Source organism: Trachurus japonicus, chromosome 5, assembly GCF_045865225.1.
Source record: "Trachurus japonicus isolate A0001 chromosome 5, Traja_1.0".
In the NCBI taxonomy this organism is placed as follows: domain Eukaryota; kingdom Metazoa; phylum Chordata; class Actinopteri; order Carangiformes; family Carangidae; genus Trachurus; species Trachurus japonicus.
Genome location: NC_140911.1, coordinates 13861722 through 13878761, shown reverse-complemented (window position 1 = coordinate 13878761; position 17040 = coordinate 13861722). Strand labels below are relative to the sequence as shown.

General features: G+C 41.0%; 1 protein-coding gene across 1 annotated transcript in view; it reads left to right on the top strand.

Moving 5' to 3' along the window:
• The first annotated feature begins 984 nt into the window (after positions 1-984).
• cntn3b (contactin 3b) overlaps positions 985-17040 on the top strand; it is a 52405-nt gene continuing 36349 nt past the window's right edge. Inside the window, exons 1-3 of the mRNA XM_085776449.1 lie at positions 985-1453; positions 8365-8500; positions 10691-10826. Of these exons, the coding sequence (XP_085632575.1) occupies positions 8446-8500; positions 10691-10826 (191 nt within the window). The 5' untranslated portion in view covers positions 985-1453; positions 8365-8445. The remainder of the gene's footprint in view (positions 1454-8364; positions 8501-10690; positions 10827-17040) is intronic.

Sequence of the window (17040 nt, the reverse complement as noted above, 5' to 3'; positions counted from 1 at the left end):
TGCAGCTGAACTGATGTTACTATGGAAATACTGATATGGTGCAGCTTTAAACAAAGAGGACCTAATAAGAGCTTTAGATGCAAAGACATAATTTTGGTTCATGTGTCCACCTATGTGTTTGGCCAAAACAAGAATCTAGCTCCTTAGGTGTGTATACTTAACAGGAATCCCATTTTATTCGCCTCTGTGTTTATAATAAGCATGTGATCGAATGCCCTTGCGGAGCTAAGACTTTGAATGGAGCTGCGAGGGGAGGAAATGAAAAAAAAAACACTCACCCAAAACACTGAATGATTTCGGATGGTTGCATCATGAAAACAATGAAATTTAAATTAGGTGACACCATATTAATAGACCAAAAGCCACTAAAGCACCTGTCTGTGTGGTCCCCGCACATCGAGTTTGTAGCTACTGTACTTGTGCAATTGTGTTCAGGATGAGATCCTCACACTCTGCACGAGTCTACTCTGTCTGCTGCATGTGGGCTCATTCTACCACAGCAGATTAAGGCGATTCGTGATTATTAAGTTCGATGACTAGGTTTTAACGAAGGGGCAGTCTCACTATTACACAACACACACCACTTTTCTTAAAACAAAATCCACCCTCTCCTCTGATTGTATTGATCAGCAGAAGCCGCAATTTACTAAACCCGTTACACAATCACCACACCAGTTCACCAAATAACATGCTGTTTACTGAGATCAGATAAAGACTGTGTAGTTGTGGTGGTCAATAATCATATTTAGTTCATTTTCTTCATATTCTATGGAGTCCCTCTTTCTCTTCTGTTTTAACAAATTGCAGGTTTCCCTCTAAAATACTTTCTGCTTGATCTCTGCTCGTCCTATAACGACAAATATCCCGAGATCAAATGTGCACTCACTTAAACGCAAAGGAATGGCAGGTGCCCATAGGCTGGTGGCGTATTACTGTGCTGCGATGGGTGTTTTCACGCGTCACCAGTGGGCGCTTCAGCCTGCGCACAAAGAGAGCAGAGCCCGGGGATGCGCACGATGTGAGTGTGTCCGCTCTGAGGCACCGCTGTCCTCTCTGCTTCTTGGCAGCATCTTGCGGAGTGTAATCTGAGGAGGTCGAGGAACATCCCAGCGTGCAGCGAGCAGCGCAACCAGCCCCTCAGCCAGTGAATTCTCTCACTGTGGAATTTACCGAGGTGGGGGACACTGGTTTAGTCCCATCCTCTATAAAGACAGAGAGACGCACTTAGACGGAGCAGCATTAAGTGCAGAGCGCAAAAAAGAAAAGAAAAAAAAAAAACCTCATAGTGCTGGAGCAGCAGCCTCTTCTTCTTCTTCTGGCTTCTGAAAAGGACAAGAGTTGCTGTGAGAAATGTTACCCGCTCACTAGATCCACAAACGACCGCATCTGACGGACAGTGGGATTACAATCAAAGCAGTTTAATGAAGAGGAAAAAAATTGCATCCTAGAACAAGTGAGTACCCGGTGAGAAATCATCACACCTTACTCCTAATTGTCTTGCTTTTTATTTTATTTTTATTTCTTATTTGAACGGTGTTGTGTTAAGTTTGCCTTTTCTTTGTAGGAAAATATAACTTATTGCATGAAAATGACTCCCAAAAGCCACCTCCATGTGTGACATGAATGTCTTTATCCTCTTTTCTGAGGCAGAGCGCGTGGCATGCTGATAGTGGTCGCACATGCATGATGCTCATGATTGTGTTTCTAGATGAGCCTCAAATGGTTTCGATGGTCCTACTGGGATTTCCGCTGTTGGGGCTCATTTCCCTCATCTAGGACAAAGTCCATATGGCGCTGCTCTGCTCACTAACACGGAGCCACGGCATCAGGACTGTCCGCCTGGAGAAAAGCTCTCTGTCTAACTTGTTTAAGGCAATTATTGGAGTCTCTGCAGAGGGAAAGCAGCCTGAGCTCATGCGGATTTTCTAAATGGTCATTTAATTGTATCTGAATGTCCTCTTATGCCATCATATTCTGATATTTGTGGAGCATTTCTTTTTTTTTAAATATATATATATATATGAAAAATGATCACAGGATAATGATAGTTACAGCCTTCTGAAGAAATGACCCTAACAATAGAGCCTTACTCTAATTGATCTCGGAAACTAAATATTTGGACAAGTGGTCTGCTATTTTTTCTCTACTCTTTTTTTGTCCATGCAGACTACATAATAGACAGGAAAATGTTCATCCTGCTTCATCTACAAGGTACCCTGGTATTCATCAGGGATTGTAATCATTCTCCCCCCTGTTCATGTTTATTTATAGATCCTTTGCACATATTTTGAGAATAACAGGCAGTAGCCAAATGAGAGGTGAAACACGTCTTTGAAGCCAAGCAGTCAATTATTCCATAACGCAGCAATATCCACCGTGGCAGAGCAGGGATGAGTTTGTACTGTAGCACCATTTGCTTTGAAAGCCCCCCCTTTTTTGTTTGAACCAGAGAGGCATTTACATTGTGCAGCCAGTTTCTCTCTCAGAAAGGCTCTGAAATGGATTGAATGTCATCGGGAGGAAAAAAAAAATGTAAAGAGCCTGCCTGAGTGTCTCCTGCTCCTCATCCTTGACCTCCAGTCATGTGTTTGTGGCTGTATCTAGGATGAGGGTCTGGGGATGTGCCTGGCTGATGATGGGGTTGAGAAATGGATCGCTGCTCCCCTCTCTTTTAAGTGCACTTACTCTCCTGCCCCTGCTTTAGGCAGCAGCTGAGAGATGCAGCCGCGTTTAACATTGCAGGGGAGTCACTGGGGGCGTCCTGCTGCTGTCTTCCAGGGATTCAATGATTTTTCACATGAAAATACACAGCTGTATAATGACTGCCCAGGTGTGCAGTGAAGCTGTGGTAAACAGATATCTGATAAAAAAAACAAAAAAACAAAAACAAATGTCAAGTAAATGTGGAACTAGTTTTTATTCATTTTGTGTAAAAAGCACAGTCGTGTCTGTGCAGCTGATTCCAGTGCCATTTCACTTCTTTATTCACATGTTGCTGCCTCTTACATTTGCTGTAATGTAGCTGCCAGCATTCAAACATGACTTTAGCGGTACTTCTAATAATGCCATCGTATTCAAACACACATTGTAACACATTTGCACATGTGAAGTGGCTACTTTTCTTTTCTTTTAGGCGGAAAGACTCTGCTTGCCACTGAAATCCCAGGAATTAATATGAATTTAGTAAATTCTTTCATTAATGTTAATATAACAGCTGCTGAGATTGTGTTTGTCTTAGGCAATTAATTACATTAGATCCCCCTTTTTCTTTCTTGAAATCTTAGTGCATAATTTGCCATGGGAAGCATTACTTACTCACCTTTGATGGGTCTTTTGCAGTGTTGTGGTGCAATCAGTGCCAAACAATTACTCCTCTTTTGCTCCCTCTCCTTTTCATTTTGCAACTATTTGCTGCTACCCTAAGCCGTGAAACACAGACATTAAGCTCTGCATTTATTTGTTAATCACCGCAGGTATTTACTTATTCATTTATTACAACCCCCCCCCCCCCCCCCCCCCCCCGGCTCACGTGAAATAGACTTGCGCAGGTCTTCAGTCAGTCAGAGTAAATTAGGAGGTATCAGTGCACAGTTGATTGTAAATTCTTCATTCATTGGCAAAAGCACAGAGCAGCTGTGCATTCAGATTGAGTCCGTCCCCGGTGGCGGATGATGGTCTCCCAGGTTCTCCTGCTGAATGATTTAATGGAGATGGCATCAGATAGTCATAAAGACATTAACTAAATGGAAATGAATGCATCACAGTCTGTAGTGAATTCATACACACACAGACACCACTGGTATTCTTTTTTTTTTTTCTTGCATGATCTGATACATGTGGAGCTCCCAGCTCTGTGTTGCTTATGTGCTGCATGTGATCGGAATACAGACCTTGGGCGTGCACACCCTTATGATAGAAACTCTCTCCTTTCGTTTTGTCCCTCCCTTATTAGATTCTTTTGCAATTATGTTGCCCTCAGGGGGGAAATGGGTGCCTTTAACCACCTCTCCTATCAATTATGTGCCAAACAACAGCCCCACTAACCAAGAAGTCATCTCATTTACTCTGGAATGTGTTTAGCCAATGACTTCCATTAGGTTTAGATTCTGTGGAGGTGAGGTGAGTGCGATGCCTCATTACATTTGGCAGAGCAATCTTTTGCTCATTATTTCAGTTGAGAAAGTCCAAGAAAGAAAATGCCATCTCACCTTGATCGTCACAAAGCCCAGAATGAGTTGCTCTCTTTTATTCTTGGTGTCGGAATGAAATAAAACTTTTTCTTTTTACTTTTTTTTGGCGATTTGCTCAATCTTCGGCTGATGTTCAGCTCTGCAAGATTTGACACTGGTGGCTTTTAAGTGCTTGAGGGTGATACAATTGTTTCTTTTTTTAGCCATTCTGTTTTTCTGCCTTTGTGCCAGTGACAGCCCTGGCCAGAGGCATTATGTTTTCAGGTTGTCCGCCCCGTTCTCGTGAAGTGAATGCAGTAGCTCAGTAGCACCTTGAGGGATGTCTTCACATCTGGCACCAGCTTCTTGGACTGTTGTGAATTTGTGGGTCAAACATCAGAGGTCAATATTTTTTGGCCATAACTCAAGAATGAAAATAAATTTAATACACCTCCTTAAATGCCCTCAACTGTCCTCACTACATACATATTATATGGCTCTGGAAATGGATCTAAACTGCAGTTTGTTTGATTTATGGAAAAACCTAAAATGCTGTAGAAAAGACATTGTTCGGTGCATTGTGTAACAGTGGAAAAAGCACTCAAATGGTGCTGTGAGTCACTAAAAATTCTTCAAGGCAGGGTGACATACCATTCTCACAGAACAGCTGGAAAGACTGGCATATACTGTGCCTTTTAATGAACCATTCATTCAGAAACAAATACACAAAGAAAAACAAAATTACTGCAGGTTTTACAGGCTGCAGACTGAATCTGTTTTCAGGGACAAACAACTGAACTGAGGTATGAACTGCACAACACCCAACTTGCAAAGAAAGTCTTTTGAGGAGATTTTCCTCTCTCGATCTTGATGCTTTTTGGACTGATGGGTTGGGGTTATGAAGTTGGATCCTCCAGAAAGCGGATGGCGGTTAATACTGCACTCAAAGTGAAAAATGCAGCAGACATTTTTTTTGCTCAAGTAGAATCTCACACCGTGTAATCCAATGTGATGGGTTTTTAGAGTGGCAAAACGCCCCCTAAATTTTGAAAGACACAAGGAAATACACTCTGAATCTCCCCGTGCCTGCAATTATACCAGAAGAGGAACAATTACTGGCACCGGGACAGTGGAGCTAAGCCGACACTGGCCATTAAGTTATGATCAGGCAAATAGGATGATTTACCCCCCTGTTGATTCCGCTGTGCTTCATACTCCATGAGATTATGTTGCCATGCTTTTCACGTGAAAACATGAGCCACCACTGCATTCCTACAATTACAAGTTGGTGAAACAAGTGAGTGGTTAGTATTTAGGTCTGTTTCAAGTATTCCAAAGATAGCCCTGGGTTAATCCGCACAACAGGGTTGTGTTGTAAAGATGAGGGGCTGGGTTGAATTCTTAATCCTGAGAGGCGTATCACTTTCCACTTACTGTGATGTAGGTCAGAGCTTGAGCAAAGCCCCTCCTGTGCCACTGATACTACAATTACAGATTTAAAGCTCTCAGTTCCACTTCCACATTAGAAAAGTTTTAATGGCCATTTAGGCCATTGATCACGGTTAGAAGGGATATCTGATGGAGCAAATCATTCCTTATGAGAATAAAAGGTAATGGGGGTGAGTGGAGTAGAGTCGAGTATAATTTTTTGATATATGATGATATATCCAGATATTTTTTATAAAAAATGTCTGCTTGTCTTTAAAGCAGAAGTAAGTGATATATTTGTGTTAATATAAGTCTTAAATAGTTATATCTTCCGACAGCAATCACTTACATAGAGTGTTTGGACCGAAACACGGGTCTGTCAGTCACTCTGCTCTGCTCTGAGCCGAGGAGAAAACATTTATCGTATCCTACAGTTTTTATCCAATGAGGAGAGAGAACGGCATGCAGGGCTGTGTGTGCAGCCAAGGGACGCCGTGAATGTGGTGACGTAGGGACGAGGACTGTTATGGTGCGTTCAAGGAAACTCGTAACTCGTAGTTTTCCGACCTGTGAAGTCGTACCAGTTCGATCTGGTACGAGTTCATGGGTCGGAAGTTACGAGTGGCAGTTATAGTGCACTTTCACAGGTAGAACAGGTCGGAAAAACACGAGTGGGTTGCCTGGAACGCTACAAAATCGTAAGTTGTGACTTGAAGCTGTAATTTACGATTTCAAAAGCCTGCCTGGAACGCAGCATTAGCCAAAACGACCGGATCACTTACTTCTGCTTTAATCCAGTGGCTCAAATACCCCATTAAAAGTCAACCATACCATAAAGCACTCCCTCTCAGATGACAATAGGTTATATGACAACCAGAGAATTCATTTCAGTGCTTTTCATGTATTTTTGTTCTGTATTCTAAATCATGATTATAGCAAGATAGCTAACATTATCACCTACTAGCTGGTCAGTAATGAAAACAGACATCTAACAGTACTGTAGGCATCATATTATTGACACAAGCTGTCAAGCTCTCAAGATCACGATAATTATTTTATATACTTGACTGGTTAAATGAGCCCAGCTCGGTCAACATCCCTATACTTTCTGTATTTCATCTGTTGAATGAGATGCTACATTGAAATAAAACGCCTGGGCTGTCAGTTTGTCAGCACATCATCCATTAGATTTTTTTTTTTTGTGTATTTTTGGGGCTTTTTCGCCTTTTAATGGAAAGCACAGTTGAGAGAGAGACAGCAAATGGACACGTGGGGCGGCTGCTCCACCAACTGAGCTAAACACCGCCCCTCATCCATTTGAATTCAATTGATTGCACCGAGCGTAGCCTATAGTATGCATTTTTCTGTGTTAAGATTTGTTTAGCTCCTTAGTCACCAGCAACAAGATCACACCTGTATCATGCAGTTGCATTTCAGAAAGTAGACTAATCTAATGTTGTCATGGTTAGCCTCATTTATTATTCTATTCATAAAATGTTGATAATTCCAAATGCTCCAGAATTAGTTTTATGCTGTAAAACACATCACTGGTTTTCTCTTGTTTGTGTTTGTGTAGATAAACAGTCACCTAACTCACCAGTGCTGCACCTGAACAGTTTTTAATTAAATCAGCTCATAATGTTTGATGGTATTTTCAAAAGTGATAACCCTATATTAACAGCCATTGCTGATGAACAGTTCAAACTCTGACAAAACCAAGTCATTCCTCAATTGTGCTTGGCAAAATCTTGCCAATTTGCTTAATGCAAAATGTCAAAACAAAACAAATGCTAGCTAACCTCCCCGTGCAAACGTGCTATGGTCAAGCCACAAAAATTAAAAAAACAAAGCTGTTCTCTCCAAATCTTTGCCAATCAAGCTCCCCCCAAAAAATGTCACAGTATTGCCAAATGTCAGGTGGTTGTATTTCAGAAAGTAGCTTCTTGCACCTTATCTAACGTCTCACTCAGCAATGCTTCCCAACTATTCTTCTGATGACAGTTACACTAATGACGGACAGTCTGCAGGTTTGACAAAGTCTCTCCTGAGCCACATGGGATACACAGCTGTTTTCACAGGCTTCGGTCTTCCTATTTCAAGTAAACTGCAGTAAAAAAGTCTTGTTGTCAGTCACTGCTAATGGCTGACAGTGAAATGTGCCATCTTTATTGCTTTAGTGTGTACCCTTCTTGTATTCCTTGTTGATCTAAAGGAATGTGATGCATGTACTGTATATAAAAATGAAAACAGTCAGTTTGCTTACATTCAGTCATCCACCAAACCCTTTGTTAAAGTATGAAGTGGCGTTTTGTAGAGTGCTGGTACACAGTCTGCCAGCTCCTATTAATAGTCAAATAGGGAGATAGAGAGAGAGAGAAGTATCTTTTGAGGTCAATCATTTCCTTCCTCACTCCTCTTTAAAGCTGCAGAATTGAGCTTGTTAGGCAGGATGAGCAACACACACAGTAAAAGAAAATATACCCATTTAGCAGCTGTTTCTTCGTTTGTGCCACCACCTGAAAATCACACTGCCGGGTAGTGTCCTCAGGTTTTTGTTTGCCATTGTGCACTCCCGTCCCGCTCCGCCCCAAGACGCCTCTCGCTTCCTCAAGATTCACTTTCTCTTCACTTGCAGAAACTCCAAAAATAATAAGAGCCAATTATGTAACTTAGCAGTGCTATAATCATGTTTTTTTCTGTTGAATGCTTGTCGTATTTGGATCAAAATGTCATATTTTAATCACATCCATAATTACTTTCCCTTCAGATTAAAATTCTCGCATTCAAGGGAGAGCATTCCATTCACAAGCAATTGGATGAGAGTCCTATTAGCCCTTGGCAACTAAAGATGATGTTACCATGGAAACAAATAGTTCTGCTATCAATCACCGGATGCCTTGCAGGTAAGATATTTCAACATATATTACATTTGAGTTTCCCTGCACTTGTCGTCATGGTTTATGTTGATGCAACATCTAGTGAATTTGTGTATTTAATACATATTAATATCATAATTAAGTGCTGTTCCACACCCCCAGGATAAATTGATCTATATAAGGTTAGAGGTTAGAAATATATCGTAGCAAGCAGAGGTTATATACTGTACAGTATAAAGTTTCATCCATTAGTGTGGGAGAAACAGAATCAGAGCAGTTGTTAATAACCTCAGAAAATATTTCTGACCAAAAAAAAAAAAAAAGGGTTACACTGATTAGGTTGCAATCATTACATGTACAGTGTTCCAGTATGATGTCCTTCACCGCTCCCTTGAGCAGTGTCCTGCAGTGCATTTACAGTACACTGTCAGGGACGACTGGGAGCCCAATCCTATTCCTGTTTATGGCCTGTCCAGATCATTATCAGGATCCATGCAATGAATCCAGCCCTGCATTTTAGCACAATCTACTTGCCACTGTGCCTCATTCTGCCCTTGTGCGGCCACCTGGGATTCAAGCAAGAGAAGCGCAGACACTCCACCAGAATGTCACCCCTTGTTCAAATGACATTGTAAATCCCAATGAATGTTATTCAAATGGGCTCATGGGTAATTCACGCCCAGTACTCATGGGAATGAGGTCCACACAATCTCACCTTCCTCACAGACAAGTGTTTTTAACAGGGCCTCGGTTGCTGTCTATAGGTGCTGGTTATTATACAATGTTTTGATCATAGTCTTTGAAACCCTCCAAAATCACTATAGCTGATAACAATCATCATGACATCTGAAGTGTCGTGTTGTCTGCCTCTATATCCTGACACCTCAGATGTTGGCTGTCATGGCATTTTATTCAAATTCACAATAGGGTGAGGCTGTGAAACCAAAGTGTAAGGTGAATGAATTTGATGGGAGTGCAGGTGTTTGATCATTTATTAAAAGATCACTCTGCAACAATCCTTTGAAATGTGACTGCTTTTCAGATTTATCCCCCTTTTTTTTAGGTTTTAAGCTCATTCAAGTTTCTCCACATCCCTGAACAAACACAGAGTTGTCATGCTTCATTGTCCTATATCGTTCCTCAGCCTGTCACACAGAGGAATACGCGCTGATTCCTTGACATATTATCACCAATTTAAACCACATGTAGAACTACTACTCACATGCTGCAATCTGTTAGCAGTAGGATATTAATTAGGCCTACTCTGACCGTCTGTTGACTCTGCTTTCATTTAGTACCAGCTTGTGATCCACATCTTTTCCTTTTAAGCTGCTGCTCCTTATGGCCTCAATTAACCGGTGCATGCATAGTATGACACAGATGATCTGAAAATAGATCACTCTGCTTTATTTATCAAACATGTCACTTGAAAGGAATCATTAATTACTGAGGAAAGATGTGAAAACTGGCTTTCTACATCAGTAGTCAGCCTGAGTGCTCAACTTTGGTCCTCAACAATTAATATCTATCATTATAATATTGTTGCTAGCAATATTAATACTGAACTCCTCAATTTCATTGCATCATTTTCAGTACAGTATGTGTGAGGTCTGTGCAAGTGCATTAAAGTCTCTTAAACAGCTTACCTTGCTAAATACTTAATAAAAACATTATTTTTGTTTTCTTGCATTTTTACATGGGACTTTTGAAGGAGGTGGATTAATCATATCTACGATGTGAATGATTTATCATGATGATGTGATGACAAAGAGAGGCCTGGTACTATGAAAAAATAGGCTCAGTGTGCAAAATACACACAACTGCCATGGACTTTGAACAGTATATTAGTTTTCCTGTATTATTTTAGGTTCCAGGGCAATCAGAAAAATACTGTAGCATATAGTGAAATTGATGCCAATAGGAATGAGATGCTTAACAAGAGTGAATGGAATTTACTTTCAGTGTCCAATACACAACAATTCATGAATATTGTCTTAATGTATTGCTTTGATTTTCAACATTGTTCAGGGACTTAGAGGTTATATACTGTTGAAAAAGTAATATACAATGAGTGTCAGAAAATTGCTGTTTTTCATCAAGATTAACTATTTGTCTTTACAGTATCTATGCTTTTATTGAGTTCTGTTATTTTCTCTTGAGGTCAAAGGGACAATATTTCTGCCTTGTACTACCATAGACTTTCTCCTCTTTCCCCAGCCTGTACAGAGGATGTCATATTTCAAGGGCCAAGATGGAGGACAGAGCCAAGTGACCTCATTTTACCAATCAATTCCCCAGACCAGCAGGCTACCATCACATGCGAGGCAGAAGGGAGCCCTCCGCCGCAGTATAGGTAAGTTACTCCACCATTGTTACCTTCCCCCCCGCAAGCATAAGAAGCTCAGCTGTCTCTACCTGCTTTGGCTCCACATCCACTTCCCGTAGTGAAAATCCATTGCTGCTTATTGCTTGTGAATCTTCATTGCTGCTTCCACAGAAATCAAAGAGGGTACCGATAACGCTCATTGCTATTGATTTGTTAAAGAACAGCGTTTTCTGGACATCAGCGCTCGAGAGAGATTACGCACCATTCAACAAGAAGACAGGCTTCAAAGAACAACTGCTTAATTGAGCATCCATTTCTAATTGAAATAGGCCTATCTATTTTCACCCCGAGCTATGATGTAGAGTTAGAGTCAGGGAGCCGCCACTGTGGTTGATGAATATGCCAACACCTCAGATATGAGCGAGGTTAACTTTATTAATGATAAGATTTAAGCCACTGTACGAATGAAGATGATGATTTATAATATGGTGCACGGCTTAAGAAATCATTAGGAGAGTAAAGGAGATTCCAGCAACTCATTTGCACCACAGATCCTTTGATATCTCCGCGGCAATTCCCTGGCGGCGCAGGGAGCCTGCCTGAAAATGGCAGCTGGTGGTGTTTTTTTATGGTAGATTGTGTTTCGGAGCTTGGTCAGCACCATGTAGATGCACAGCAAGCAGGGAGAGAGAGGCAATAACCTTGTGAGTGACATTCCACTAAATGCTTACATTTCCTATAATGTGTCTGTGCTGAAAACATGGTCCAGGCGCAGCAGCGGGGGGTATCATTATACTTGTTGTGCAACCTGAGCCATCGCAGGATGAAGCCAAAACCATCATTTGTATTATTTCACCCGCAACTTGGAGCATTCTTACACTTGTGTTGTTCAGGAGGTTTTGTTTTTCAGGTTATTTGTGGTGTCAAAGCATTTGTGAGAAATGGATGGGATCTGCTACTTTTTCTCCAGTAGGGTGAGCCGACCTCAGATGTAATTTTAGTATATGCAGAGATTGTTACTGGAGTGTTTTCCTCATATTAGAGCTGCACTAATCAATATTTTCTATAAACAATGGATTAAATCACTGCAGATAATGCAAATGGCCCATAAGCCACAAGCCCATACTGTAGGTATGTGTGATCAGCTCTACAGCTCCTGATAGCTTGTTTTCACGTCTTTCAGCTGACTGTTTCAGTTTTAGAGCAACTAGCAACTTAAATATTTAGGTTTAGTTTCACTTTTACTTTCATCTGCGTGTCCGGCATCAGCTAAGATGGATTTTCCGGCACTAGGTGGAGACCAAAACAAAGTTTAAACAACAAAGGTTGTTTTTTTTGTTTCTGTCAGGTTGCTGGAAACACGACATCAAATAAATGCTGATCTTGCTTTTTCTCTTTATGTAAATGATCAGTAGTTTGCTACCAAGTTCGTCATATCGTACTTTACAAGGCAAACATTTGTTAATATTTAAAAAAGGAAAAAAAAAAAATTGTAAGATTTCATTAAAAATACTTTACAAAATATTCACTATACACAAGAGAACTAGTGGTAAAAGTAGAATTGCTGCCCTTATTGCGTTGATTTCGTAAAAAGATACAGACACCTCATCCTTTTCTGGTGAACCTTGTGTGGCTTCTTTCTTATTTTCTTTCTTAGAGCTGAACTGTACTACCTGGGGTTTTGCAGCACTTAGTCTCAAAACAAAACTCATATCTCATGCTGGTGATATTCATCTAGGTCAGTGGTTTCACTGTTTGGAGTCAGTGCCCTCAATTATGAATAAAAAATCTGAAACCAGATTTAACAGGAAGACTTGACGTTTGAGTGAGCAGTCTGTCACCACTGCGGATTGACATCTCTGGTAATGCTTTTAAAGGCACTGCACTTTGGGACCTTAATTTTACTTTGAGGAAGGAGTTATTTTTTGAGCCTTATTTGGGTTGCATCAGTTTTTTTCCTGACACTGATTGTCCTTGACTTTTCCCTTACGGCAAGGAGAGGGCTTCTTTGTCCTAGCAATTAAATATAAGGCATGAATTCTCTGCAATTCATTTCACTTACACTGAAATTAGAACCTGAAAAAGCCCTGAGCAGACAGAAAATAAAAACAAAAAATCACTTCAGGAAGTGGTCATGCTGTGACTTTCACCAGAGCCTCCAAACTGTGCATGTGCCTACACCCTGCAAATGAACAGTATTTGTATAATTAGATGTGCCAAGCAAGAGGGTATTACATTCAGAGCTGCACACTTAATTTCCTCAGTTACTGCAACTATTAAGAAAAATTCATTCATTTGGTTTAATATCCATACAGAAAATTGGGCCACCCAATATTGAATTTGTCAGAAAAGATTATGTTAACCCTTGTCAGAGGGGTAAGGGAGGGGGCACAAATGGGCTTTTAGCACTGAGCGTCTGACTTCACTTAGATTTGGGTGTTTCAGCTTTCCTCCTTATCCTACAGTGTTGAAATCATTTTTTCATTAGCCATACCGCTTATCCTTTCAGGGTCGCAGCCAATCCCAGCTGACATTGGGTAAGGGCGAGGTATACCCTGGTCATGTTGTCAGACTATAACAGGGCTGACATACACAGACAAACAACCATTCACGCTCACATTTACCCCCTCAGGCAATTTAGAATCACCAATTAACCTAACCTGCATGTCTTTGGACTGTGGGAGCCAGGGCACGCAGAGGACAGCCATCGGGGGAACATGCAAACTGCAGCTGACACGTCTGCTGTTGAAATCCTACTGTAAAAATCATAATATTTGAAAATGATGTAATAATAATGACATTTTGAATTAGTCACTAGTTAATTTGTATAAGTTATTCATTTTATTTTCTGAGTTCAGTTCAGTTTGACCAAATATTTACAATGTCTTACATTTCCAGTGCAGATGCCATGAGGCACAGCAAAGTGCATCAAAAGTATTAGGTATAGCAAATATGCATGATGTTTGTTTCTTTCTTTCTCATAAGCTTGCAACTGCCGAGGCCACGTGAGTGGACAGTACAGCGTAGTTTACTTCGTTAGTATAAATGGCTAGAGATCATCTTGCATTGGCATCACCTTCAAACCCATTAGCACCCATTGCTACACCATACTACATTATTGCAGGAATACACAGTCAGACCAAGCCCGCATCACCTGCAAATACATTTGCCCCGATGACACACAGAATCAAAGGGTGAAAACAACAGTGTTCGCAGGCAGTCACAGTTGTGTCAAATGTGTGTCTCTCACCCCCAGGCTCTTGGTTTTTACTGAAGACATAAATCTCTCAAAGGCAAAGCTTCATTTGCCAGAAAAAAGTTAAATAAATCACAGAGTTTCTCTTCCACATTAGTAAAAAATGTGTATCTTTTAGGTGAACAAGTGGGTATTTAGAGCAGCAGGATGGTGAATGTGGGATTGATTCTAAATAAATGACAGCACCCACACTCATGGAAATAAAAGAAGATGTCACGCAGTGCAACAGTGTGGCTCACTGATGCATTCTTGGACAACAATGAAGCTAAATGACTCAGAGAAATAAGACACTGTTGTGTCATACTTTGGCTACACAGACCAGACTTGTTAGGCATTGTTGGTGTTAGTTTTTAATGGCATTGATTGACACTAAGAAAAATATGGTGTGTAGTATCACCAGCTTCTTGCTTGAATTGGGATAAATCATGAGTAGCTGTCACAGTGTAAGGCTGTCAATGAAAAAGCGCTTTAAGGGCTTCACGGACTCATCAGTTTTCAGTGACGCTCAGCAATCACACATGGAAAAATCCATCATAGAAAAAGACCTAGTGGACCAGAATGCAATGAAGACTGGCGCTGTGGAAAATGCAGGAAAGTGACTGACTGAAGAACGTGCAGATAATGGAGAATGGTAACTAAACAGTCCAACAGAACTGCAATGTAATATAGTGCAACGTTAGTGATAATTAAAAGTGTCGTGAAGGTATTAAAACTCTGGCTGATTTAAATAGGACAGCGCAGAGAGCAGTGTGGTGAAATTAGGATTCAGGTGGTCATTTGTGTTTCTGCTTTATTAACCTTGCGAGTTACAGTTGCTAGCGATGTCCACTTTGTCTAATTTTATTTTCACCACTCTGATGCTCTGCTTCCACCTTCACCTCGCCCACTTGGTGACACGGCGAACAACAAGAACAGGAACGCTGACAGTTCTTCAGTTGACAAATAGTCCAGCGTAGCGCCAGAGCACACTCCAGGGCTCAGAGCTGTGCTTTATGAATACACCTGTCAGTGTGTTTACTATGAATCTGCTGTAACACAGGATCAAGGGCACAGCAGTGATTGGAAAGTGGGAATAAAAAAGTGCTCTGGCTTGTGTCTGCTATCATGTAATGTGACTTCAGGCAGATGTATGACTCTACCTTTGTTCATGGGTTGGTGCAGGGTAACAGGGACATAAATAGACTGGGGAGGCCGTGATTATAAGATATTAGTTTTTTTTCTTTGTTATGAATTCAGTTATAGCATAGAGACCGGTTATGAGTCTGGAAGTGGAGACTGTTTCACGTTGAATCGATTTTTATCTTTTGGAGGGTTACTTGTCCTTTGATAGGGTGAGAAAATTCTGTGACCCATGGGCTTATGTGATCATTTCAGAACCAGTAGGATAAATGAGAAAAATACTGGACTCGGGTCTGAAATACAGCTCTAAAGGGAAAATATGTGAACACTGTTTTTTGTTTCTTTTTTCTAGTATGTACATAACATTTATAAATTCCCTATTCTATTTACTTTTCCTTTGAATAAAAACATCATATCCAGGCGTCAAATTGCAACTGTAAATGTATTTATATCTGCTGACAATTTGTGCATATGCATAGCTTCTATCTCTTAGTGTTCACTAATTCCAATAGTGCATTGTTGCCCATGAAGTTGGAATAAAATTAAAGCAGAAGTAAGTGATATATTTGTGTTAATATAAGTCTTAAATAGTTATATCTTCCGACAGCAATCACTTACATAGAGTGTTTGGACTGAAACACGGGTCTGTCAGTCCCTCTGCTCTGCTCTGAGCCGAAGAGAAAACATTTATCGTATCCTACAGTTTTTATCCAATGAGGAGAGAGAACGGCATGCAGGGCTGTGTGTGCAGCCAAGGAACGCCGTGAATGTGGTGACGTAGCGACGAGGACTGTTATGGTGCGTTCAGGGAAACTCGTATTTTTCCGACCGTGAAGTGGTACCAGTTCGATCTGGTACGAGTTCACCGGTCGGAAGTTACGAGTGGCCGTTATAGTGACTTTCACCGGTAAAACAGGTCGGAAAAACACGAGTGGGTTGCCTGAAACGCAACAAAGTCGTAAGTTGTGACTTGAAGCTGTAATTTACGATTTCAAAAGCCTGCCTGGAACGCAGCATTAGCGAAAACGACCGGACCACTTACTTCTGCTTTAATTCACCTTTTCATGAAATGATTGTGACAATGTGATTTATTGTTGATAGATAAAGTGTATCTTCTCAAAACAAAACTTTATTCATCAATCTCTTCCAAACATATCGCTGTGAAAATTAAACCACAATTAATAACCTTTGCAGACTGTGTATCCAGGGAAGGCTTAGACAAAATCATTCCAACGTTATGGGCAACGGTGTATTTCTGAAACTCTCTCACACATACTGTACACACACACACACACACACACTCAGTAACACTCAGAAACATTTACACTGACACACAGACACTCAAACACACTCACACTGACACGGGTTGGTTTTAAGAATATTTATTGTGTTACATTTGGCTTTAAAACCAAATGAACACAAATGTATTAAAAAGCAGCAGCAGTAACCTACTGAACATAATAGTAGCGAGTACCCTGGTCAGCAGTTGAATTTCCATTATCGGCTCTGAGCTCCACATGTGTGTAAGTGTGTGCCTGTTTGTTTGTATGTGTGTGTGCATGTGTGTGCACAAACAGTATGTGGTCTGTGTGGTCACTGCCATCTCAGTAGGTGTCTGGCCTCGAGGAAAGCCAGGTGAGCCGGTGCTGCAGTACAATCCCCAGTCTATTTGATGAGGAGACCTCATGCAAAATTGATGTGAACCTCAAGGTCACGGGGAGTTCATTCAGAGCATGCTCAGATCAGCCCGCGCCTGCAGCACACCGCAGCAAATAGTACTATTCTGCCGGACTGTGTCGGACTCAGTGTAAGCTGCTCTTAACCTGGAATGGTGCATTTTAGTTCTGTTAAGACCTCCTCTGCCAG